The sequence below is a fragment of the Equus asinus genome, chromosome 2 (assembly GCF_041296235.1).
Source record: "Equus asinus isolate D_3611 breed Donkey chromosome 2, EquAss-T2T_v2, whole genome shotgun sequence".
NCBI lineage: Eukaryota > Metazoa > Chordata > Mammalia > Perissodactyla > Equidae > Equus > Equus asinus.
The window spans coordinates 60,695,728-60,723,303 of record NC_091791.1 but is presented as its reverse complement, the minus strand read 5'-3'; the positions used below and the strand labels follow the sequence as shown (position 1 = coordinate 60,723,303).

The window sequence follows — 27,576 nt, the reverse complement described above, 5'->3', positions numbered from 1 at the left end:
CTCAAGTGGACGTGTCTTTCTCAATTAGAACATGAGAGCTGATGGCCCTTGGGAAAAAAAGATTCAGAAAACCAGTGAGTTATATATATAGTTTTTGTACCAGACAAAATTATTATAGATAGAATGAAAAAAAGTCAGTTTCACTAACAAGATAGGAACTGACTTGGAGTAAACAGAAAGGTTAACTGCTCTGGTTGTTAAGGAGCCCAAGCATATGTGTGTAGCATATTAGCAGCTACAGAGGTGAAGGATCAGGAATACTGGTGATTGGAAGCAGCCTTGGAAAAAAATCAACTTCATCTGCTATTCAATAAGAAACAAAATGAGAAAGCAAGTCATTGCTCATTGCTGTAAGAATGTAATGAATAACAGCCCTCTTCCATGAAGAGACTTGGTCCTTTTGGCTCGGTATAACATCCATGTTCTGGGTGCCTTAATAAGAAAAAAAACTTCTCATGACTTTCGGAAGTGGAAGCCACATTTTTCTTTTGTACAGTTCTTTTGAGAGTGGTTGCAGCTGTAATAGACTAGTATCTGGTTATTCCTAGTTAAAATAAGAATTTTCTTCCCCTAAAAAGGACTTTGAAGGAACAGACACAAAGGAATCATTTTCCTGTATTTTTCAAACCAGAAAAGGAACAAACATACTTAGTTATGGTGTTTTTCTATAGAAGTTTGACAGATAGTTCTGAAAGGAGGATAGATGAGTGAAGAAGACCTAGGCCAAACTAATAGGATAGTGTCCCTTCAGAGAGTTTCCATTTCTGATCTAAGAGAGAGGAACAAAGATGCTGTTTTTTTATTCATAAGGCAGTGGTAAACTTGTAATTGGAGAAATCATGCTGACCTAAAGACATACTGCCAGGAAATAACTGTTCCCTCACTAACTAGAAGTAGAACGGTCATCAATTGTCGACTTCTGGAGAGAGAAGTGGTCTTGATGGCAGTCTGTTTGGGGACTTATAAAATGGCCTTAAGCAATAGAATCAGTCTTCTAAGACTATGCTCTCAGCAGACTGAACAGGGATACAATGTTAACATGGTTCAAAAGCAGAGCTTATAACTGCAGAGTGAAGAGGAGACACTGGAGCCCTAGGTTGGACTCACCAGAGATGATTTGGTACAAATAAAGGCACAGTGGTGTATTTGAGAAGAAATAGAAGGTACTATAGGTCCAAAATCAGAGGATACTATGGAAATGCCATTTCTTTAGACACTTAAAAGTCCTGGAAAATATAACCCAAGTAAAAAGGAGACATATGTGCCTTTTCCATTTTATATATAAGGATCTTTAAATTTAGATAAAGGGAATTGGCAGTGTTAAACTACAACTATATAGTTTTTAATACTTGAAAATATGTTTTAAATCTGTCTAGCCACATTGAGACTCTTCTTGAAAGATGTAAATGAGAGTAACTCAAGTATTTCATTCATTTTTGCTCTACCCCTTAAAGTCTTTAAAAGGACAGGTAGAATGAATAAATTTAAATGAGATCTTTATTTAGTTTGTGCTACTTAGAGAAGTTTCTATAAAGGAAGCTGTTTAAAAATACATATATTTATTGTTTTTTGGTGAAAGATATATATAGAAAAGTGCATAAAACATATATGTACTGTTGAACAAATAATCTTAAAGTGAACAATGTAACTACTACCAAGGTAACCAACTCTAGTCTGTTTGTCCTGAGGTAAGAAAGGTACAATTAAATTCTTAAACTGTCTCAGCAAAGAGGCTTGTTTTGTATGATTACTTTGTTTCAAACTATTAGAAGAGTATTGAAAAGATGAATTCATTTTTATTTTTTCTAGGGAAGAGAAATGAGATAGAGAACTATGTAGCAGTTTTTTAAAAAAGATACTAATAATTGCAAAGCAAGACTAGCATTTGGAAAGTACATTATTTCTAAGGAAGAAAACATTGTGTTGTTTATTATCCTATTCAGTATTCAGCCATATTATATACTGTTCTTGAAAATTGCTTCTTAGTCACATGGCTTTTCTTTAGATTTGTTTTTCAAAGCTCAGCTTTTTCCAAAGGCCTTTCCTTGAGAGTCTATCACTAAATATTCCATTGCACTATTACATCAGGATAAAAGCAAATTGAATGTAGAATAAAGTTACTATCTCTCATTAATATCATAACTATGGTTTACTTTCTGATATTTCTTTGACTTGAAATTTTAATCTTATTTAAGTAAAATCACTAAGCAAGTGTCACTTTCTCTCTAAGCTATTTATACTTATAAATAGCTTATACACTGTTGACACTTAGTAATTCAGTTCACTTGGACATACCAGTATTTTGTAATAGCTTTTATGCATAGCATTGAAAGCATTCACATTATTCTTGACAATCATGTGAAGTAGATCACTTGTTAGAGGAGCAAATGTACAACTTTCTGAAGAATTTCCCTTGGAAAATAAAAATAAGTCGTGAGAAATTAGCAAATAAGAGAGTCCATGGAAATTACATATATCCACTCACATGCATATCTTCAATGAAGGATTAGAAGATAAAGTCAAGGAAATCTCTGGCAAAGGATAAAAGAGAAAATATGAGGGAAAAATATAACAAAAGAGATCCTCAGGCAGTGTAAAAATTAACTATTATGGTTCTAAAGGGAGAAAATAGACCTTGAGGTCTTGAAATTGGATGAAAGAGGCTCTACATGGGTAGTGCTCCCGGACACTTGGCGATAGCAAAGAAAATCCTCTCTGGAAGAAGATTTTTTCATCACTCTCTACCTAAAATATTCCTTCAAGGAACTTTTCCCCCCAAAATGGTGAGTACACAGTCAAAGATAACTAGTCATATGAGGAAACCACACCCTATAAGCAGACATCCAAAACTCATAAAGCCATGAGATAAAGAGTTATCAGACTGAGGCTAAAAACAACTATGCTTACTATGTTCAAATAAATAAAAGCCAAGCTTAAAATTTTTATTGGGTAATTGGGAACTATTACAAAAGAAAAACGATATAGCAGTTTTGAAAAAGAACCAGATAGATGCGAGAACTATACAGTGCAATAACTGAAATTAAGAGCTCGTTGGATGGGTTTAGCAGCAAATTAGACATAGCTGAAGAGGGAAACAGTGAACTGGAAGTTAGGTCAGAAGAAATTATCCAGAATGTCACATGGGTAGAAGAAAAGGTAAAAATTATAGATGAGAGAATGAGAGACATATTAGGAAGGAGTGAGAAGATCTAGCATATATTTAATTGAAGTCCCAGAAGGAGAGAGAGAGAATGGGGCATAGCTGATGAAAGACATCAGTTTACAGATTAAACAAGCCAAATGAATTCCAAACAAGACTTCTGTAATTGAGATTATATTGTGCTTTTCCTTCTTACAACTTGTGACTGAATCATGGATGACATTAACTAAACTGCTTGGGCCCCAGCAGTTTTCAAACTGAACAGCCGTAGTTTGCTGGCAGTATCCACATTACAAAGAGCAAAAAACAGGAAATTCAGCTAAAGAATGCTTTTCTTAACACAGGTTATAAAAATAAGAAAAAAGAATAAAATGTATCCAGGAATCCTTTTTACTATTTTTGTAACTTTTCTGTAAGTCTGAAACTATGTCAAAATAAAAATTAATTTTAGGGACTGGCCCAGTGGTATAGTGGTTAAGTTCGTGCTCTGTGCTTTGGCGGCCCAGGGTTCGTCAGTTCGTATCCTGGGTGCAGACCTACATACTGCTTGCCAAGTCATGCTGTGGCAGCATCCTACATACTAAACAGAAGCAGACTGACATAGATGTTAGCTCAGGGCCAATCTTCCTCACCAAAATAAATAAGTAAATAAAATTAAAAAAAATAATTTTAAAAAGAAAAAAGACAGACAGACATGCACTTAGGAGGGGAATAGGACACTAACCATTTGTTGTATGTGTTTTTGTTTTTTTTTTAAATAACCACTTTCCAGAAAAGTTTGTTGAAGTCTTGCCTGTTTTGTTCCAACATTTAGGATAGATGCAGCTTTTATTGTTGATCTTACCACAAAAACTGGGCCATTTGATTTCAATGAGTGTAAGAATTTAATGTAAGGAAGAACTTTCTGATTAGCATATTTCATATTAGAGCAAGCTACTAAGAAGGTAGCTGCATCTTTCATCTGAATGTTTTTTGTTTTGTTTAGGAAATGAGAGTCCATTTCTCTATAAAGCCATTCTTCCTACCATCAGCTCTTTCAAACTAGTCCCTATTTTATTCCTGAAACCTATCTCCCACCCATATCACTGTACTGAAACAGCACTGTAAAATGTCACTGATAGTTCCTATTTGTTCAGTGCCTTGACCTACTTTTACCTTTTCCCAGTAACCACACTGAGAGTACTAAGCCCTTTTCTACTTCAAATGTTTTCTTCTCTTGGCTTCAGTGGCAGTTGGCTCTCTTGGTTTTTTCCTGCCTCTGGATCAACTTTTTTTTTTTTAAATTCACTACTTTATATGACTGCGCCTTAAGGTTTTGTCTTTGTGTTTCTGTTTCTCTTTTACTGCAATCTTGTTCTCTACAAATACTACTCATTCTTTAAAGTCCAGTACAGCTGTTACCTCCTCCATAACAGTAAGGACCATCCCTGTCGATGACGCCCTTCCACCTCTCAACTCTTCCCTCCTCTCCTTACTTTGATTGTGCCCCTCAGTGCTTAGTGATGTATCTTGCACCTGCGAGCACTCAGGAAGCTTTTCCAAATTCACTGACTAAAACTGTTTTCCATAGAAATCAGATTTTGGAAGAGGAGAAGAAACGATTTTCTGTTTGCCAAAGGGGATATTTTTTGCCCCATCCTTGAGATTGTAAACTCTTAGAGCAGGGGCTGGCAAACTATAGTCTGAGGGCCAAATATGGCCTGCCACCTATTTTGTGTATGGCCCTCAAACTACGAATGGTTTTTGTATTTTTTAATGGTTGAAAAAAATTAAGAGAAAAATATTTCATGACGTGTACCAATGATATGAAATTCAATTGTCAGGGTCCATAAATAAAATTTTATGGAACAGCCACACTCATATGTTTAGAGTGCTGACTGCTTCTGCTCTATCATGCCAGAGTTGAGTAGTTGTGATGGAGATCGTATGGCCACTTGGCCCTTCATGGAAAAAGTTTTACTGATTCCTTTCTTAACGGTTAGAGTTGGGTTTAATTTTCTTTTATTTAACCCAACATAACTTCCTGCTTTATGATTAGATATGATGCTCATATTTAATAGACCTTCAAGGCATACTAATTATGTCCTAAATATTTCGTTAACAACAGTCAGTTCTATTAGATTTCTGTTTACTTGAATCTTTTCTTTTCTAGAATATGTTTATTTCTTCTTTAAGTTTACTAAATTCAAGAAAAAGAGAGCCCCAAGTTAAATATACCTATGGCTGATACTCACAAATCCTCCCTTAATAAATGAAGTTCATTTTTCAGTTAAGTTTTTTTTTTTAAGATTTTCTTTCTTTTCTTTTTCTCGCCAAAGTCCCCCGGTACATAGTTGTATATTCTTCGTTGTGGGTCCTTCTAGTTGTGGCATGTGGGACGCTGCCTCAGCATGGCTTGATAAGCAGTGCCATGTCCGTGCACAGGATTCAAACCAACGAAACACTGGGCCGCCTGCAGCGGAGCGCGTGAACTTAACCACTCTGCCACGTGGCCAGCCCCCTTTTAGTTAAGTTTTATTGCAACTTTATTACTCCACATAGCAAGATTTCAGCTGATATGGATAATAATGAGCTTGAATTTACCTTTGACTGCCTTTTATTTCAAAATACATCGAAAACTAATTTTGTGTTTCTCTGTGGTATGCACTAATTAACTTGAAACATGAACAATGACTTCTTTTGCAGTTTTACTTACGCCTTATTGTAGAATGTATTAATAAAAATTATTGAATGAATACTAAAGAATATTGAACTTGTAAGTAAATTGTTCTAATTTTATAATTAGCATGCATATCAGAAAAATGTGGAATTTAGGAAGGAACTTGTGACAAGACATCTTACCAATATATGGCTGCTGTTACTTTGCTACGTTAGTGATAAAATATGGCTCTGCCTCCATTCTTGATCATTAAAAATCAAAACTCATAAAAATGGGAGATTGCAGGAAATTTTTAGGGGCTTTCCATATTTTGCTAGTGATAGAAGCAACATACTCTATGTTAAAAGACCGGAAAGACTGCTGGCAGGTGATTGGGCAGCTTTTCAGAGCATCAGATATAAAAGGAAAAGTACAGTTGGAAATGCTGCCATTTGGTTTTGTGCAGTCTTATTTTAGGCTATTGAGTTGGGGGTCAGGGGGTCGGGGGAAGATTCAGATCCAGGCAATATTTCACCAAAACTTTTCCTCTGAATTTTGTTTTCTATGTAACTTTGCCTGGAAAGTGAAGTCTTAAAACACCGGTCACGGCAACCACAGATGCCTGTGAGTGAGGTGAAACCATCGTTAAAATGAAACTGGAAAACGAACAACTGGCTGTTTTTTCACAGAGCTAACATTCGTTCTAGAAAGATACACTTTCTCTGGTCTGTTGCTTCTGTTCGTACACAATGTTTTTCTCCCTTTGCTCTCTTTTGAGTTTATGTTCATTGGTTATTCATCTATGCAGTGGTGCTGGGATACTTCCATGTGTTGTCTTGGCTCAGGCAGACAATGCTGGATTTGAAAGGGTCTAACCTGCACAACGACAAGAAGTAGGCTATGATTTGGCAAAGACAATAAGAGTAGAAGAAAATTGAGACTTTTCTTTTCTTATCTTGGTGAGGAAGATCGGCCCTGAGCTAACATCCATTGCCAAACTTCCTCTTTTTGCTTGTGGAAGATTATCCCTGAGCTAACATTGTGCCAGTTTTCCTCTATTTTGTGTGTGGGACACCATCCCAGCATGGCCTGATGAGCGGTGTGTAAGGCCACACCTGGGATGTGAACCAGTGAGTCCCAGGCCGCTGAAGTGGAGCGTGTGAACCCAGTCACTATGCCACCAGGCCTGCCCCTTAAGAGATTTTTCTTAAAATCACTTCTGGTTCTTATCAGGATGAAAAATGAATGTTTTATGGAATGCCTACTAAATATAAACCACTAAGCTAGATGCTTGGTGTATCTGGGACAGGGGGAATAAATACTCAGTTGTCTTTGGTCCCTCTGATCCCATTCCTATGAACTCTTTGAACAGAGTGCCTTTTTTTTATTGCGGGAAAGATTCATCTCTTTTATATATTCACTTATAGGGGGTCCAGTCATATCATTTTGGGTGTAGCTCACAAATGAAGTGAGTTGGGTTATGGTGCACTTTGGGTCCATTGTGGTTTTTTTTAAAATTGTGGTAACATATACATAACATAAGATTTATCATTTTAACCATTTTTAAGTGTACAGTTCAGTTGCATTAAGTACATTCACATTGTTGTGCAACCATCACCACTAGCCATCTCCAGAACTTTTTCATCATTCCAGATTGAAACTCTGTACCCATTAAACAATAACTCCTCATTCTCCCCTCCCCTCAACCCTTAGCAACCACCGTTCTACTTTCTGTCTCTATGAATTTGACTACTCTTGGTACTTCATGGAAGTGGAATCATACAATATTTGTCGTTTTGTTTCTAGCTTATTTCAATTACATAGTGTTTCCAAGGTTCATTCCTGTTGTAGCATGCATCAGGATTTTGTTCCTTTTAAGGGCTGAACAATCTTCCGTTGTATGTATATACTCCATTGTGTTTTTTTAGCTACAGTGTAAACAAACCAGTAGCAAATTATAAATCTGGACCCAGAGATGGGGCAGGGCACTATCTTCTTTGAAGCAGCTTATTGTTTAGAGACCAGACCAAATGAAACCATGTTAGATTGAGTGGCTTGGTACTGACAGTGTCTAGATCTTATTCCAAATGTTAGAGGACATTAGTGGAAAGAGGTAGAAAAAATGAGAGTGAAGTCCACTATGCCACAAAATTGCGATGACTTCTCAAGAAATGATGTCCTCTTTCCCATATACCAATGATGTAACAATTTTATAATTAATGCTCAAATGTGAACATTATTATTACAAATTAAAAGTGAAAACAGTCAACCAGAACTGTAATTCAAAGTTTACTCTCTCAGTTGTAGGTTAAAAAATTGAGGGGGCCGGCCCCATGGCTGAGTGGTTAAGTTCGCGCGCTCTGCTTTGGCGGCCCAGGTTTTCACTGGTTCCGATCCTGGGCACGGACATAGCACCGCTCATCAGGCCATGCTGAGGCAGCGTCCCACATAGCACAACCAGAAGGACCTACAACTAAAAATACTCAGCTATGTATCAGGGGGCTTTGGGGAGAAAAAGGAAAAATAAAATCTTAAAAAAAAGAAAATTGATACCTTTTTCTTAAATTGTAGAGGTCTTGCAATTTCTGAGATGTGTCTGGGGATAACACTCTCCATCTTCTGAGGCCTTTTGCTTATTTGATGTTTAGCCCACACCTTTGCAGAGGGGACGGAGGCCATCTGAACTGGATTATAGACAAGTGTGTGTGTGTCGTAATATATAATGCTCTGGTGGTGCTGCTGAAGGCAGGTTTCCTATGGTCATGACAGGCGACAAAGTTTTTCATATCTAGTTGTTTAATTAGATGACTTAGTTGAAAATCCAAGATACCATGTGGCAACCCCTCTCCCATCTTCCAAGGAACCATTACAAACCCAGTTGTTGTTTTTATTTGTATGTACTTTGGCTGTTCCTTGATGTTGCCATGGGGCATCTGATTTGCTCTTTAACTTCTGGATGCTCTTCTCATGTTGGAAAAGCTGGAATGGAGATGGCTGAGCCTGATGACTGTTTTCTCCTCTCTCACTTTGTTCTTTTTCTGAATTTATTGCTTGGCACAATAGTCAGCCCCTTGATGCCAGCCTCGCAAAAGCTACTTGCCTAGAGACCCCTAGGCCAAGAAGAAATCATCTCTGTCACTGTCCCCAGTCCTCCTTGTTTCTGGTGACTTGCGCTTCCTTTCTAATATATGTAATACAAAGATCAAACCCTTATCTCCTGTTGCATGTGTTTGAGGGACCATTATGAATAATACCTGAGGGAAGATGCCCAAACTGAAAATAAGAGTGGTAACATATTTGAGTGAGCTTTAAGTGGCATTCTTCTGAGGGATAGAATTGATCTACAGAAACATTCCCTAGATTAGTTCCCAAAGGGCACCTGCCTTTAGGGTTGCTGATCATAGGCTTGGGGCATTGAAGAGTCTCTGCTAGCCAGCAGCCACCAGGGGCAGTTTTGTCCAGGTAAAGCAGTAATATCCATGCCCCTAGGCAAGGCTTTCTCTGGAAGAAATTTTGCAGCAAACTGATCTCCCAGCGGCCTATCTCTGATGCTAATTCTGCGTGCTGCTGTGGAAGTGGAGCGGCGTGCGCTGAGATTAGGTAGAGGTTCCTCAGCCGTGTCAGCACAGCTTCTCTCCTTCCTCCTACCTCCACCCCACATTTTTTCTTGCTACTTTTTAAAATTGAGTCTCTGCAGGGAAGGGAAGTCCCATGGCATTTCAAGTATTGAGGTGCTCAGCAGAACTGCCTGGCATCCTGTTTGTATATAACAGTTTTAATTCACTCTAATAGGTCATTTGGCCTTACCAGCAGAGTCTTAAACATAGTAATCCTTACGTCAGCAGTGAGGCTCAGGCCAAACATCCAAATGCAACCCTGAGTGATGATTTGAAGGAGGTTTTAAAGCCGTCATTCCCTGGCTCTGTTTGTCCAGCTTCTGCCTGGCACCTCCTTAGGTCAGGCTCTAACATTCCTCATGCTTGCTGGAGCCAAGAAAGGCAGGTGGTTTGGGAGAACAGAATGAATGAGGGAAGTTCACGTTCCCATTCCGTACAAGGAGGCTGATAACGTTTATGTGCCATTTCAGTCCATTGAGATGGGACTTGCGCTCTGGCGACATGTGAGCTTTTTGGTACTCTCTTAATGGAGATGGGCAAAGCAGGAGTGACATGCTGATAGGTTGAAAAATTGCAACTGTTCCACTGATTTGCAGCCTTCTTGCTTCTTTCCTTATGGAGGCAACTGATGATGTTAAGAACCAGTCGTCCCACAGACTGGCCTTGACCTTGCTCCTTGGATCTGAGGTGCCCCAGGCCTTCTGGAAGTACATTATGTCCTCTTTTTATAGGCTATTATTAGCTATTATTATTGGCTCTCTCACCACTGATCACTGCAGTTTGAGGTTTTAAATTGAAAGTGGCATCTTGGGCAGAGGTAGGGCTGTATTTGGAGATGACTGTAGGATAGTAACTACCTGCCAACCACATTGTCTTTTATTCTAAAGTAGATGTTCCTATTTCAGTCTTTAAAAATATTACAGCCCTGTGAGACCACATAATGACTGCAGAGGCTCTAAGCTGTCAGAATTCCTACTAAAACTTTTCCTTTTTTCTTTTAAGGAAGCTCTGCTTTTTGGTTCCTGTAATGATACATTGGTGGTTATAGTCAATGAGTGACACTAATAATCAGAGCTCAAAATTCCATCTTATAATTTACCTTACTGGAGCTGCAGGACGTCTTTGTGAAGTATTGTCCCTTTTAAATATGGGGAAATTGGGGGAGAGAGTAGCTGTGTCGTTGTTGATAGGAAAGCAGTTAAAGTCTAGTTTGCCCTTAGAACTGTTTTGACCTCTCTTTTCAGTAGAAAAGACATTTCTATTTTTGGTTTCCAGGTGAAGTTGTGTGTGTTTGTGTGTGTGTAGAGGAACATGGCTTACCTTTGTGTGAATAGGCTCAATTGTGTTCTTTTGTGATGTTATTTAGAAAGAATCCGTATGAGTGCAGCTTATGTGAATATGTTTAAAATAGATGGAAGGTTTTTTTGACTGCTGGATGTGTAAGATTTCCATTTTCCTTCTTGTCTCTTCATACCTCCCACATTTGCTCTCTGCACAAGTAATCTCACGTACCCAGAAGAAAGATGCAAGGTACAAGAAAGCTTGAGAATTTTAATTGTATGGTACCTTGGCAGAAACTCAAATCGTTTTTTTAGGTTTGGGGGATTTTAATAGATAAAGCTTTGAAACAAAACTTATTTGTGGAAAACAAAATTTATTTGTGATCCTAAGTGAGATTAGTAATATGACATATCAAGAGCTGTGATGCTTTTCAAATCTATCATATTTTTCATCTTGTGTCCATATCTTTCTGTTTCCTACCTGAAGTCTTATTAATTCTTATCTAGAGGCCAATTTCGTGAAGAATGCTTCTGAATTAGACCATTATTTGTCTTGTTTTTCAGTCAGGATTGTCCAAGGGCTCTAATTGTAGTTTTTCGCATCACTTGTTTCTCATTCTTTGCCACAAAACCAAGTGAACACTTTCTTTGCTGTCTGTCTGACTGCATATGCGTAGCCTAAGGATGGAACTTGTTCCCCACTTGTCATTCTTTGGTACATATTTGTTGTTTGAATTGAGAGGCACGTGCGCATTGCCTTGTGGACATAGCCTGCTGGCCTGTGTTCTGGGCTTGGTCTCAGGAACTCTTAAGTGTATATCACAATGTTACTGGTCCTGGCCTGTCTCTGTTTCTTATCTTTTAAATGCGGATAATAATACTCAGCTCTGGTTTATATCACAGCAATTTTTTAAAGGGTTAATGGGCTGGGCTTTGTAAGATAGATTTAGATCCGTAGATGAAAGGTGTCATTTAACCACAGCAAGGCTTCTGCTGGAGGTGCCTTCCCAAAGAACTCAAAGTGCTTGTCAGACTGTCTTCCATTCATCCTCATGCCATCCCTGGTAGGGAGGTAGGTGACTAAGCATTATTATCAAGTATAAAATAGTGCTATTACTGTTACTTTTATCTGTAAACAGGGCCCTGGTAATTGTGAGAAATAGAAGTTGGTAAAACAGATTATGGAAGAAAAACACTGGGAAAACTTCAAAGTAGCATGCATTTGCTATTCCTGCTTACTATGAGTTTCAGAAGTTTAATTACCATACATGAAAACAACAGAAAGCCTCCTTTCTTGGGGAGGAAATGGGACCCAGTACATCCTTCTAAATACTTGCATTAATTGAACACCAGTACTTATTTTCAGTTGCACCAGATGATGTTCTAAGGGTTACTTTAACTCACATATACCAGGAATGACTATAAATTTCATAGGACTTACATATTTTGAATCTTCATTTGGACTTCAACACTGAATTTCCTCTTGTTAACGTCATGTTGGACAGCAAATAGTTCACTGAGGCTGCCCAGCACAAGAGGTGGATTTCCTTAAAGGAGAGATCTTTGAAGAGAGCAACCACTGCTTTGTCTAAGATTGAAGAAAGAGAATGAGCCTCATTTGGGAAGCCACATGGGCAGGGATGCCCAAAAGGTTTGTCACTATGCTGTTGAGGATTGGCCATTCATTGAGTTTGTAGCTTGAGGTCACAGATAGGAGAAGGGTCCTCTCCACCCTCCTTCTCACCCACTCTGAGATTTTCAGTTTTGTCTTTGTGGCCTCGTCACATGTGGAGTTATTTCTGGTGTTTGATGGTTGTGTCACAGGGCCTAGAAGAAGGAGTGGAAGATCTGAAATGAACGCAAGAAAGAATGACCACAGTTAGCCCTGAACTCCTGCTGTTTGTTTTCTTTCAATGTATACCACTACATTACTAGAAACCAATAATTCCCTCAGTGTTCTCCCTGGGAAACAAACATGTACAAACTACGAACAGTGGGCTTCACAGGTCATGTGAACAGAGGGCAGCAGAATTGTTGGATTTTATCAGGGAAGCCAAAGGTTTTGACCAAAAACTTTCGTCTTGATGGTCCACAGTTGTCTCTTTACTGGGTATTAGGAAAAGTTTGTTTAATTTTCTAAAGGTATTGTGAGTTCAATAAATGACAGCAGCTGTGTGCATAGTAGTTTTCAAACGTCATACTTACTTAGGTTTTAAATTTTCTTCTTGAATTCTCCAAATCAGTACTTATTCCTTAGAAATGATATCACAAATATTGACAGTCTTAAATTCTATTTTTTATTTCCTTACCAAATTATTTGTAGTTTTGTGTAGCTGTTCGTTGTTATGTTCCTTTACAGCAGGGTTTTAAAATGCTGGCTGCTAGCACAACAGGGCCCTGTGTTTGTGTGTGTCAGAGAGAAATATTTTCAGGAAGAAACTGGTTTAGGTTTCAAAATCCCCAAGGGAATTTTTATAAAACAACAGTGAGGAGGAAAAACTCAACATGATTTAAATACCTTGACATGGTTCTTTTTTAATTTAAATTTTTCCTGTTAGGTCTTTTATTTTCTAAACAATAGACTGTTTTGCTCTTGATGCACTACTTTGGGCTAGAAAGAGCTACCGAGTTTCTTTGTTCTTTTTTTAGACTTTCCGTTTAAGCTTCTTCCTTTTTCCCCTTCAGGTACCTAATTAAATGGAGCCATTTTGTTGATTCGTGCTTGTTTTCATCCAGAATTCAATTAAAATTCTTCTAGCTGAACTAGAGCCATCTGATTTTTAAACCAGCTCCAAGATAAGAGGTGGTAGTGAAAGTAGGAATAACAGATGGAAGCATAAGTTCAGTTCAGTCTCTGGGAGTTGTGCAGGTCAAGTCTCCTCCCTGTGGCTTAAACAGAGCCCTGTGGTTCCACCCACAGGAAGAAGCTGGACAGTGCTGGGCCAGGGAGCTCAGACTCTACTTAGGCTGCCTGGGTTTGAATCTCAATTGTTTTATTCTTTTCCAGCTTTATGAATCTCAATTTTCCACCCTTTACTTGCTGTGTACACTTGGGCAAGTTATTTAAGCCTTTTAAACCTCAGGTTTAACTATAAAATGGGGATTAATAATAGCATGTGCTTCTTGAGGTGTGAGGATGTAGTCAGATAATCACATAGAGCCCGCAGCATAATGCCTGGCACACATGCATTCTCAGTAAATGTTGGCCCTTATGATCTTTATTTTATTAGTGTTGTCATCAATACTTATATGTATTGTTCACCTTGATCTTTTAATATATAACAATATTGACATTGGTTAACTTTGTTTAAAAAATCTCCTCTTATGTGTATTTGAGTTAATAATTTAAATAAACATGGTAAGAACCACCATAAGCAAAGTCAAAAGACAAATGACAAACTGGGGGAAAAATATATTTGCAATTCATTACACAGACAAAGGATTCATTTCCCTAATATATAAAGAACTACTACTTGGTTAAAAAATGGACAATTGTAAAGCTTTTTATGGTGATAGACTTCCAGTTAACTGTGCCGTAGATTATATGTCTTCACTATATATCCACAGAGCCTACCAGGAAAACCCTAGGTTGGAAAAGGGCTTGGGATACATACAGCTAAAGATAACAGCCAGGAGTATGCAAACTGACCTGAATTTTTTCCCCCATAAAATAGCTCCCTCTCAGAAACGATCTGTTAACTATCAGTGGTACCCTCACGTACCCAACTTACCCCTGTCATCCATGATTTTTCTCATCTTTTCCTATCTCCTTCCACTCATCCAGGAAGTCACCAAGTCTTTTCTGTGTTTCATTCATAGTATTTCACATCTGCTCCAATCTTTCCAGGCCCGCTACCACTATTTTAGTCAAGAGACATTTAATATCTCATGACTAAACTGCTACCCTGGTCTCCTTTTCTTTGTATCTCCTTTGCCCTTCTCCGGTCATCACAATATTCTATACCCAGATTAATTTCCCTGAAACATGGTTTTCATCTTGGGCCACCAACCTAGCCAGAAGCCTTCAGTGGTTCCCCACCATCTAAAGTGAAGTCTAACTTCTGAACCTGACCCTCAGGAGTCCCCTTAATCTGATTCACCCTCCTTCTGTCTCTAGCCTTAGTCTTTCTCATTGCTTCTCTTTAGGAACCCTCCAAACATCTTACCTGGTTTTCTTGGCCTGGCCCACCATGCCCACTGCTGCCTTCATGCTGCCCTCCCTCCTCCTCTTTGCTAAGTCTTAGATTTGCCACAAGGCTCAGTTCCTGCCTCCTCCAGATGGCTTTCCTAGGTGCCCCAGCATTCAGCATCCGTTGTTTTTTTACCTCTCACTGCATTTATTGATTGCCTGTACCTCTCCTCTCACACTTGACCTTTGCTGCCTATATTGTTTTAGGTAAACTTTTTAATTGAAGTAGAACATATGTACAGAAAAGTGTACAGATCACAAAGTAAACCACTCAGTACCTTTTCACAAGGTGAACATACCCCATGTCGTCCACATTCCTCTCTTCTGATACATACCCTGTCTCCCTAATCTAGATAGTGAGCATCTGGGAGACAGAACCATATCATGTGCCTCTCTGCATGAAAATGCGTAATATTGGGTGCTCAGTGACATTCTAGATCAGGAATTTGAGCTAAGAAAGGGACCTAGGCTTTGACAAATAAGAAACACATAGAAATTTAAAGGAGTACATGAAATTTCTTACTAATTACAAATTCATTCTTGACAACTAGTTACAATTGAGAGATGATTAGAGGTAACGTAATTTTGGTAAGTCCTGCTCAAGGATTCCTAGGTGGTGACTACAAATAAGACCTTTAAATCCAGTCTAGGGGCTGGCCTGGTGGCGTAGCGGTTAAGTGCGCAAGTTGCACTTCGGTGGCCCGGGGTTCGCCAGTTCGGATCCCTGGTGTGGACATGGCCCCGCTTGGCAAGCCATGCTGTGGTAGGTGTCCCACATATAAAGTAGAGGAAGATGGGCACAGATGTTAGCTCAGAACCAGTCTTCCTCAGCAAAAAGAGGAGGATTGGTGGCAGATATTAGCTCAGGGCTAATCTTCCTCAAAAAACAAAATCCAGTCTAAATAAGGCCATGTGATAGTTTTCTCTTTTTAGACATAAGGTCAAAGACATCTACAACATTAACTTTCGTTGTCATTTTATCCAACAAATTTTTTAATCATATGCAGTCTACTATATATAGTTAGTGTAAAGTAGGCTTCAGTTGTGAATAACATAAAAAGATCCTTTATAGAGCTTTTATTTTAACGAGTAACTAGAAATAATTGATAGAACTAAAAGTCGTAAGACTAAAGATATAACAATGACTAAATAATAAGAGAACTATGAAAAATTGTTACTAAATCATCATAAACATACAGAGAGAACAAGAACATAGAGATAGGAAAGGCTACAACAAAGATTGGCAGTGCACTAGGACTTCCGGATAAGAAATCCGTTTGATTGTGACATTATCAAAAGGTATGTAAGAAGACAGCAACTCATGAAGGTAAAATAAGTACAAGGTTAAAGAGAGCAGAGAGATGTTAAAAACATCATAGGAAATAATTTCCAGTAGCGCTTTACAGTTTACAAGAAAGGTACTTTGACTTGTTCATCTTACTGGATCTTCACCCATTGTGGTCTTGTACAGTGGGTGGTATCATCTGCCCATAGTCACATGCTCCCATGACCCTGGTATCAGTGCACACTGACTTTAGCATTCTTTCCACAGGCTGCTCTTGCCTTGGGGGAACATGAGAATTTGTGTTCAGTATTCTCTCAATTTTTGTAATTGAAACTGCATTGAAATCACATCCCAGCTAACTTCATTATCACTGTATTTACTCTTTACTTTAAACCTAAAGTGTGAGAATCTCCCTGGCAAATCATGCCACCTGGGGGTTATCTGCATAGGCAAAGAGAAGTCGAAGGTAAGTCACTTTCCAGCTCCTGCCTGTGATGTCTCCATCATTTGAAAACATAGGCACAAAGAGGAGAAGGTAGAGGACCCATAGGCTGCTCATCCTTAAAAAGTAACTTGTTCAAAGTATTATGAGTTCCCCTTTAGTTTTCCTTTGTCTCATTTTTTATTGCTCCTTCGGTTATGTCTGTTTTGTACCTAGAAGGCGTCAGTTTGCAAATCTATAACTGGCAGTCTCGTTGACGTGGCTTTCACTTCAAATTAATGTTCAGCAAGGGATTAGGTGATAACTGTTTCGGGCTGTTATTTCTTTACACAAATGGGTGGATATGGTTTGAACAGGCCGCCAAAGCCAGAAAGAGAAGTTAGTTGTGTAAATCAATGCAGGCCAAAGCTGATCACCTTTCTGAAAGACAAGACAATGCAGCACACAACCTCTAAAGAGATCTTTGGGGTCAAGTTGATGTCATGTTGAAAAATCAATATTTACTGGACTTTATAAAGTTAGCCTTTAATGAACCCCAGGCATTTTGCTGGGCCATTAATTGCAGAAAGAGGAAAGGCAACAGTGGCTGAAATCCATGGCTGTATAAGTTGTATAAAAATAAATGAAGAGACAGTCTCTTGCTAATGTGCGAAGGTCCTACCCTTAGGTTCTACTTAAGCATTGTTGAGTATGGATATTGAAAGGCTTTCTTGGGATCTTATTGACATTTTAAGAAAGAGCAACTCTTGCATCCGAACAGAAGAAGGTCAGTCCTTCACTCTTTGACACTCCTTATCTAAGCAGTTTGGCTTAATTTTCCTGGGATGAATTCTGATGTCATTTGGATTCTGCCTTATAAATGTGCAAATCACAAGAGCAGGTCCCTCTCAAAGTATGGCTCATCCCTCCCTCTGACGCACTTGAAAGCTTTTAAAGTGAAGAATTGTAGTGAAGAGCATTTACTATAGGGTGCTGCCTTGAATCCAAGTCTGATGAAAGGTTTTTGGTAAATGTTACCATTTGTACATGTTCTATCATCCAGTAGAACTTTTCTCTGGCTGTTTTGTGTGTAGAAGTATTCTGTATTCCTCACTGGCTTGTCAGAATCATTTGTGGGTCAGGAACCTTATCTCCTTTGTAGTCAATGTTTTTAATAAATGTTGTTGACTAGGTAGAGGAATATATTATATCAAATTTTATCCTGGCTGTAACAAAAGTAGGACCCTACGTGGTCAGTAACTGAAAGTCATAGAATTATCTTTGTTAGGCTCTGTGAGTCAGAGTGTGGGTGTTTGTTACAAGTTCTCGGTCCTATCTGCTCAATAGATAAATTTTGGGATTGACTTTTCAGACCTCTTTTTCTGGAGCATTTTGTCAGAGGAGACTTTAAAATTAATCAGAGAAGAGCTGCTGTTCTTTCTCATTCCCATTTTCATCCCTCCTCTCCAGGATCACTTTTCAGAATAAATACGGAAAAGAAAAAGCATGGGAGGTTTGTTTGATTGTTGTGGTGTTTTAACAAGAGAATCTGATGTTTAATATTTTCATCTATAATTTTCTTTGAATATTCATTCTGGGTTTTTATCTTTCCTTTTCAGCTATTTGAGAACTTCTACTTTGGTACCCTAAAGCTCAATTCAATTCACATCTCTCAGAGGTTCACAGTAGACAGCTTTGGAAACTACGCCTCCTGTGGACAAATTGACTTCTCCTGAGGTGGCTCTTGGGAAACACTAAATATTGAACGTCGCACACAGTGCTGAGGAAACATATCTTCATCTTAATTGCCAAGGAGGGATATGGAAGTTTGGATGGTGACTTTCCTGGTGGTTCCCCATGGACACCATTGTCTCTGAAGGTTGTCTACAGTCATCACACTGTCAGCCAAGATGGTTGAGGGCACAGAGAGGACTTGTGCCTGTAACCCTTGGCTTGTTCATCTTTCACAGGGTTTACCCTTCTTTCCAAAGCTCTTCTCTGGAAATGTACCTCTGAAGCCTATTGGAGCTCAGATTCACATTATCTCTTATATACCTACTGTTTTTGCCACAACCGTTAAATTTGTGTTAATACTTTAAAAGAGAGTTAAAGTTGTGTTGTCTTATTAATCTTGCCACCTACCAAATAGCTACAATTTCTAAAAGGTTTGTATTTTTCCTTTCCCCCTGTACCCTAACTTTTAATCACTACCCAGAATTTCTTTTTTATTGTAAAAAACACACAACATAAAATTTACCATCTTAACCATTTTTAAGTATATAGTTCAGTAGTGTTCAGTATATTCAGATATTGTGGAATATCTCCAGAACTTTTTCATCTTGCAATTCTGAAACTCGATACCCATTAAATAATTCCCATTTTGCCTTCTCCCAAGCCCCTGGCAACCACCATCCTACTTTCTTGTTTCTATGAATTTGACTACTTTATATATCTCATATAAGTGGAGTCATACAGTATTTGTCTTTTGTGAGTGGCTTATTCCATTTAGCATAATGTCCTCAAGGTTCATCCATGTTGTAGCATGTGACAGGATTTCCTTCCTTTTTAAGGCTGAATAATATTCCATTGTATGTATATACCACATTTTGTTTATCCAGTTATCCATCAATCCATTTGGGTTCCTTCCACCTTTTGGCTGTTGTGAATAGCACTTTATGAATGTGGGTGTAGAAATCTCTCTTCAAGACCCTGCTTTCAGTTCCTTTACTACTAAGAATTTTATCTTTAGCAAAGTAAGTCTTTTAAGTCTTTACCTTTTGCCTTGATCTGCCCTTTTTCTTCTGAAGTTGGTACCTCTGTCTCTTAAGATTCCTGTTCCTTCACCCTACCCTAACCCTGGCCTTCCCAGGCCACTGAAGGAGTTGCAGTTTGTAGCTCTTTTCCGTTTACTTCTCAGCAGCAGCAGCAAGAGAAACAGTGATATCAGCAGGACTGTGCAGAGTTCCCTGGGAGAGTGTCAGCCGCAGAAGGTGCACCTTCCTTGCCGCAGACTCGCAGTGGGAGAGAGCTCCCAGCATGGCTTTGCCCCACCCCTCAGTCCTGCCACGTGCTCAGCCGGGGAGCTCAAGCCTGCTGTCGCCTCTCTTGTCCCCCTCCTCACATCTTTTCTCCTTCCGAGTCCTCTCTTTCTCTTTTCTTCATTCCTTATTCTTACCTTGATTCTTACTTTCTGTTTGAGAAGTTTGATTCTGAACCCCATGTATTAAGGTCACTACATAGTGAGGGCTGTGTATAAACACTCAGATTTGGTTTTTTTTTTAAAGATTTTATTTTTCCTTTTTCTCCCCAAAGCCCCCTGGTACATAGTTGTGTATTTTTAGTTGTGGATCCTTCTAGTTGTGGCATGTAGGATGCTACCTCAGCATGGCCTGATGAGCAGTGCCATGCCCGCATCCAGGATCTGAACCTGCGAAACCCTGGGCCTCCGAAGCAGAGTGCAAGAACTTAACCACTCAGCCACGGGGCCAGCCCCAAGATTTGTTTATCAATGTGACTACACAGATCATTTGAGAATAAATGAATTTCCAAAGTAACTGTGTTTTTCTTTTATTATTATCATGTAGTTTTAGTTTGACCCCTTTAGTCAGCGTGCGCTGGGATACAAGATTGCCATCACTTAACTCACTGCCATAGCCATATTATTCATCCAGGATTTACATATTGGTGCCTGCAGGGTTGGCTTTTCCCAAAAAAACTTTCTACTGGTAATATTCATTTTTCATTTAAGTTGAGATTTTATCTTACTCACTTCCACTTGTTAGATAGCATGTAGGAATGAGTGCTCCCAGGGATAGTACTAAATAGCGAAGTGAACTGTGGAATTCAATACCCCCATCTCGTCTTGGTACTGCCTTTCTCTTACTGGTTTCTTTCTGACAACTGCCATTGGGCAGTCTTGGCCAGGAAGTAAAGATGTCTTCTTTTGGGTATCAGAGATTTATGACTTATGTTTTCAGTAAATTTTTTTTAAAGTTTTGTCTTCAGAAAATGTAACTTTGCATGTCAAATGCTAAATTCTATTTAGTATTTAGAGATAACTATGTGTTTAAGGACATACCATATTGTTAAATAATTTTACACAAGTTATTTATCTTTTTCACTCTTGTTCTCTCACGATTATATAGTGGAGTTTGCCAGAGGCTATGTGACATGGTGATATCATTCTGATAGTTAATGGAGCATGTGCCTTTGTATCTTTGTTTTCTAGAATTTTGTAAGTTGGTCGGTAAATTTATTTTTGTAAGTTGGTAGCTAAATGTAAATTTATCTTTTAAATTTTCTTTCTAGAGGCCTATAGAGAAATTTTTGAGACAGTGTAGCTCAAAATACAGTTTTAACTGCTGTTGTGGAATGGTGGGGGGAGTAACATGTAGTTTTGATGTAGGACTTATATGAAAGAGCAGTGGTAGAGAGCAAATAATTTTTGATGGAGCTAAAAGAATATTTTAAGATTCAGGGTCCTCTCTCAGCTGCTGTGTTTATAATCAAATCTGTCTTAATATTACCATTTTGCAATTCATTCTGCACTGAAATAGAGTTAAATTACACCTATCCCCGCTCCAGTTGTTTTTTGAGGCACTGACTTCACCCTCAATTCCTCTAAGAGGAGGAGGGGAAAAAAAAATCTCACCACAATTATTATACAAGATCTGTGTTGTTGTATAATTAAAATAAAATTTGTTATGGAGAATAATTTTTAATTTTTTTTTGGAGGGGGCACAATGAGTTTACCCCCAACTGAACTCCATACCCGTGGCAGAAACATCATAAATGTTACTTTATAATGGGTATTTTTTTTCCTTAAAGATTGGCCCTGAGCTAACATCTGTTGCCAATCTTCTCTTTTTTTTTCTTCTCCCCAAAGACCCCCAGTACATAGTTGTATATTCTAGTTGTAGGTCCTTCTAGTTGTGCTATGTGGGACACCACCTCAGCATGGCTTGATGAGCAGTGCTAGATCCGCAACCAGGGTCCAAACTGGTGAAACCCTGGGCCACCAAAGCAGAGCACAGAAACCCAACCACTCGGCCGTGGGGCCAGCCCCGAAATGGGTATTGTTTTTTTTTCAGGATGATTTTTTTTATTGAGGTATAATTGACATATAACATTATATTAGTTTCAGGTGTACGACATAATGATTCGCTGTTTGTATATATTGCAAACTGATCACCCCGTAAATCTAGTTACCATCATCACCATACGTAGTTACAAAAAAATTTTTTTCTTCTGATGAGGACTTTTAAGATTTACTCTCTTAGCAACTTTCACATATGCAATACAGTATTGTTAAGTATAGTAACCATGCTATACAATGCATCCTCATGACTTATTTGCTTTATAACTGGAAGTCTGTACCTTTGACCTCCTACACCAATTTCATCCACTGTCCATGCCCCCTCCCTTCTGGCAACCACCCGTCTGTTCTCTATGAGTTTGAGGGTTTTTTGTTTGTTTTGTTTTTTAGATTCCACATATGAGATCATACAGCATTTGTCTTTCCCTGTCTGACGTATTTCACTTAGTATAATGACCTCACGATTTATCCATGTTATTGCAAAGGGCAAGATTTCATCCTTTTTAATGGCTGAATAGTAGTCTGTTGTGTGTGTGTGTGTGTGTGTGTGTGTGTGTGTGTACACGCCATCTTCTTTATCCATTCATCCATTGGTGGACACTAAGGCTGTTTCCATATCATGGCTATTGTAAATAACACTGCAGTGAACATGGAGGTGCAGATATCTTTTCAAGTTACTGTTTTCCAAATGGGTATTTTTTTAAGTGAGCTCCGGGGTTTACTAAATTGGACATTGATGAGAATCCAGCTTCATCATAATACAAAGCTTGGTTCAGGTTTGCTCTTGGGTTATACTCTTTTCTGGAGCAAAAGGGAACCTGATGGCACCAGAGGTGTGTTGAGTTAAGGACCATTTCTCAGACTGTACCTCGAGGCCTACAGGGAGCATGGTTATCAAAGCCCAAGGATGCTATAGGTGAGAAAAGGGCTGCTGTTAGGGTTTTTTTAATTAATAGCTTTTTTTGTTGTTAATAAAATATTCTTTTAAAGAAAGACAAAATAGAGGCCAGCCCCATGACCTAGTGGTTAATTTTGGTGTGCTCTCCTTTGGCGGCCCAGGTTTGGTTCCTGGGTGCAAACCTACACCACTTGGTGGCAGCCGTGCTGTGGTGGCATCCCACATACAAAATAGAGGAAGACTGGCTAACGCTCAGGACTAATCTTCCTCAGCAAAAAGAGGAAGGTAAAATAAAGTTCAATTTGTGAAAAATCATCAAGTTATACACTTTATGCTTTCTTCCATGTATATTTTATACTTAATTGTGTGTTTAAAAAATAAGTCTTCTCATCCAGAGCTTACTACTCCCTATGCATTTAAGCACGTATGTCATATCGTTAAGTAATTTTTCACAAATAATAACAGCTGATATTAGCAGAATGCTCACATTTGTCATCTACTTTTGTATTAACTCGTTAAGTCTTTACAACAGCCCACTTAAGTTGGTATTATCATTATCCTTATTTTAGAAACTGAGGTTTGACAAGGATAAGACATTTTCCCAGGGTCATACAGCTTGTACCAGTGGTTCTTAAAATGTGGTCTCTGGACCCCGGGAGTCTCTGAGGGCCTGTGGAGGGGGGAGTGAGGTCCACACTATTTTCATAAAAATACTTAGGTGTTATTTACCTTTTTCACTCTAATTCTCTTGTGAGTGTACAGTGGAGTTTTCCAGAGACTACATGAAATGGTGACATCATTACTCTGATGGTTAATGGAATATTATGCTTGTATATTTTTGCGTTTTCTAGAATTTTGTAAATTGATAGGTTCAGGTTATAAATGTGTGTTTTTAGACATTAACTCAGTTTGATCTCAGAACTTCTACTGTGCTCTTACTAGTTATTTTCAGTTATACCTGCTGCCATGGGCTGAATTGTGTCCCCTGAGAATTTGTATGTTGAAACCCTAACCCCGTAGTATCTCAGAATGTAACTGAGTTTGGAAATAGGGCCTTTAAAGAAGTGATTAAGTTAAGATGAGGCTGAGGCCGTTAGCGTGGGCCCTAACCCAGTCTGACTAGTATCCTTATAAAAAGAGGACATTTGGACACACAATGAAACATTGGCCCCTGGCCTCCAAGATCAGCTCCCTACATCTGTCTCCAAAACAGTTTGGTAATAACACCACCAGTGATTGGAAGGGTCTGACGATTACAGTGAAACAGACCATTCAGAACAGACAGGCCCAGATTGAGGTAGTTCCCTAATCATCAGAACTCTCAAGGAACCACCAAGAGACAGAAAGAAGCAGAAAAATATTAAGTACAGTGGAAATACCACTTTCAATGAGATTGTCAACAGTGCTTGACCGATGCAGCACCGATCTTTAGCTAGAGAACCATTAAAGGGACTGGGGACTGCCAGTCCGTGGCCTGCAATGTTGATGGCTGCCACCATCATGACATCATAGATGATTTCAAAAGTGGTGCAGTGGGAGTGCCCAGCTAGTTAAGAACAACAAAGGAAAGTATTTCAATAAAGGATCATTTGACAACCAAAAACAAAAAAAAGTCAGACACGTGCGTACACACGGGAGAGACCGTGTGTGACACAGCAAGAAGGCAGCCATCTGCAAGCCAGGAACAGAGGCCTCAGGAGAAACTAAATCTCCCAACACCTTAATCTTGGACTTCTAGCCTCTAGAACTTTGAGGAAATAAATTTCTGTTGGTAAGCCACCTACTCTGTGGTATTTTGTTTTGGCAGCCCTGACAAACTAATACCCTTGCTGTAATGCAGAAGCTCATCTACCTTCTGTCTTCTTTGGAGCCAGACGTTGAAAAGATTTGCAAAAATGGAAGAGATTTGCAAAAAGTAAAACAATGCCACTCTTCTTAATTTTGGGGGGAGAAATACAGTTTTTCATAAAATACATTATTTTGTTAATATGTAATAGGCTCAGTATTATCTTTAAGAAAACATTTTTTTAATTCTTAGCTTTTTTAATAAAGATTTCTTTTAGAACAGTTTTAGATTCACAGCAAAGTTGAGAGGCAGGCTTAGTTTTATTTTCAAGTACAGTAAATTATATCTATATATCTCTCATAAACAAAAGTTCTTTGGGGTCCTCAATAATTTTTGAGTGTACAGGACTCCTGAGACCTGGAAGTTTGAGAGCTGCTGCACTTCCTTCCAAATGACATCATATTATACATGATCTATAAAGCGCTTTTCTTACCTTGCAATAGGTAGTGGACCGCATTACTTGTCAAGATACAGATCTACGTTTTTTTTTTATTATTTTATTTTTTTCCTTTTTCTCCCCAAAGCCCCCCTGTACAAAGTTGTATATTCTTCGTTGTGGGTCCTTCTAGTTGTGGCATGTGGGACGCTGCCTCAGCGTGATTTGATGAGCGGTGCCATGTCCGCGCCCAGGAATCGAACCAACGAAACACTGGGCCGCCTGCAGCGGAGCGCGTGAACTTAACCACTCAGCCACGGGCCCAGCCCCCATGTCTGCACAATAATCCATTGTGTGTATGCATTATAATTTAACTAGGTGCTCCCTGACTAATCGACACTGAGTTGGTTTCCAGCTTTGGTATTATAAACAATTCTGGGTGGGACATCTTTGTGAATTTGTATTTTTATGCTTGTGAGGTCATCTAGAAGTGGGATTAAATGGTTTTAAAGATGTCGTTGAATTTGTTTCTTATTTGGAAGCTAAAGTTTCTTCCTCCACTTTATATTGCTAAATATTAAACACAAACAGAAAAACACGGAAGACATATGTGCTATTTAACAAATACAGTCAGTGGTTTTGAGGCCCATTGTTTTGGAAAGGCTGACCTGCTAGTCTCTCAAAATTTAAGAAAACCTTTTCTTCTTTGTAAACTATAATTATTGTTCCTTTCTACAACTTTTTTTTTTTAAAAGATTTTATTTTTCCTTTTTCTCCCAAAGCCCCCTGGTACATAGTTGTGTATTTTTAGTTGTGGGTCCTTTTAGTTGTGGCATGTGGGACGCCGCCTCAGTATGGCTCGATGAGCAGTGCCATGTCCGCACCCAGGATCCAAACCGGTGAAACCCTGGGCCACCACAGCGGAGTGCGTGAACTTAAACACTTGGCCACGGGACCAGACCCCTTTCTACAACTCTTACCCTCTCCTCTGGAAGTTTGGATTCTCTCTCCTAAATGGCTTTACTACTGGGTTCATTAACAGGCCTGGATTATTGTCGATTTGCTTTCAGCAGAGGGCTAATATGGACCCAGCTTGAAGGTGCTGCAGAAGGTAAGTCCACTGGAGGAGCTGCCCAGGAGTGTGGGAAACATTTTGACCTTCAAAAATCTGGAAACAGCTATTATGTAATTGATAGGACTTTCCAAACTCTTTATTGGGCAACTTTGGTAATTCTAGACGACCAGGGACTTGGTAAGATAGTGCTGGAATGGGTGAGCTATGGTATTTAGAGTCTACCTCCTCAATGTCTTAGAGACACATAATTAGCTTTGCTAAAAGACTAGTATTGAGATGGTGGAAAAAGATGGCAAATTTTAGTACATGGGACTATGGGACATCATAATGGCCTCTTCTCAACCTGAGGGAACAAGAACTAACTTTTTAAATGCCCGCTATGCCCAGGCACATAGTGTTATTTTGCATGAGTTTCACAGCATTCTTCTTAGATAGGTTGTATTAACATTAGTTCACAGATAGAAAATAGATTAGGTAATTTGCCCAAGAACCCAGCTAGTAAGTGAGATTCCACCCCAGTCTACATGACAACAAACTGTGCTTTTGGCACTATACAGCGCTGCTATACAACCCGGCAAGGCTGCTTTATTTACTGCAAGATGAAGACATCAATGGCCAGGGCCTCATTGCAGCACCACCTCTAAATCTAAACTGCAAAGGGAAAAGAAAGCACGGAAAGGGAGCTATTGTTTTCTGTTTTCCCAAGGAGACCGAACCCAAGCCACTGATGCATTCAGAATTCCCAGGCAGGCCAGACTCAGGGTAACTACCAACCTTACAACCTGTGTTTTTTCCTACCGATTAAGATCATGTTTTTCATTGCCTTTGATTCTTTTTTTTTTTTAAGATCACAGCAGCCAAGTCTTTTTATAAAAACACAATCTAGGGCTTGGGTCCCAAAAGTTTAATGTTTTGTCCTGTCAGATTATCTGTTTCCTCTTCAATTTATTTGTAATGTAAACCTCACTCCATTTCTGCTCTGATCCTGGGACCGTGCCGAGCCTCTAGCCTTCCCAGCTGGTATGTCAACACATTTCTAAAGGCAATGATAAGGGTCATAATTTAACAAAAAACCTAAGCATCTCAAACAAAACCGGCCTCTCCCCACCCTGTTCCCCAGAGACTTAATAAAGTGAACTTGAAGTCAAAACCATGAGCAAATGTGCCTTTTTCAACTTGCAGCCTCAAGGCAGAGGAAACGGGCAGACACTTGCCTTTTAGGGTTGCCCTAGAAGGAGCTAACAAAAGGGGTGAGAGCCCTTAAACAGCTGCTGGGGGAGGAGGACGTCTGCCTCTGTCCCACCAGCCATTCAGTGCTCAGGCCTTGCTCAGAAGAGAACTTGTGGGGCTGGGGAGCAATAGTTCTGAGGCAGCCAGTTGTTGTATGGCTTTTGTCCTAAGGAAGCCACCCATCACTGTAGAGCCATAACTCCTAGGAAGCCAGCTGTCAGGGCTGTGGTGCAGGCCCCTCTGGGTGGGAGGCAAGGGGGAGAGTGCGTCTGTGGCCAAATTCCCTTTTAGACACCTGAGCCTGGCTGGCTTTGTAACCCGAGAGTTTTGTGTCTTTTCCCCCCTCTCCCATCTTCCCTGGGGAGACCCCTTCTTCCTCTCCACCCTTGGAGAGACAGCAGGGACATCTCGGGATTCAGACTCCTTGGTTTGCAACTCCCTGAGGGCTGGGCTGGGCTCCGCTGCG

At 39.3% G+C, this 27,576-nt stretch overlaps 1 protein-coding gene across 6 annotated transcripts in view; it reads left to right on the top strand.

Moving 5' to 3' along the window:
* ASCC1 (activating signal cointegrator 1 complex subunit 1) overlaps nucleotides 1–20,144 on the top strand; it is a 111,651-nt gene extending 91,507 nt beyond the window's left edge. For all 6 annotated transcript variants that reach the window (XM_070489831.1, XM_014840277.3, XM_070489836.1 and 3 more), the window contains one exon: nucleotides 18,210–20,144. In XM_070489831.1, the coding sequence (XP_070345932.1) occupies nucleotides 18,210–18,217 (8 nt within the window). In that variant the 3' untranslated portion in view covers nucleotides 18,218–20,144. The remainder of the gene's footprint in view (nucleotides 1–18,209) is intronic.
* Nucleotides 20,145–27,576: the final 7,432 nt, after the last annotated feature.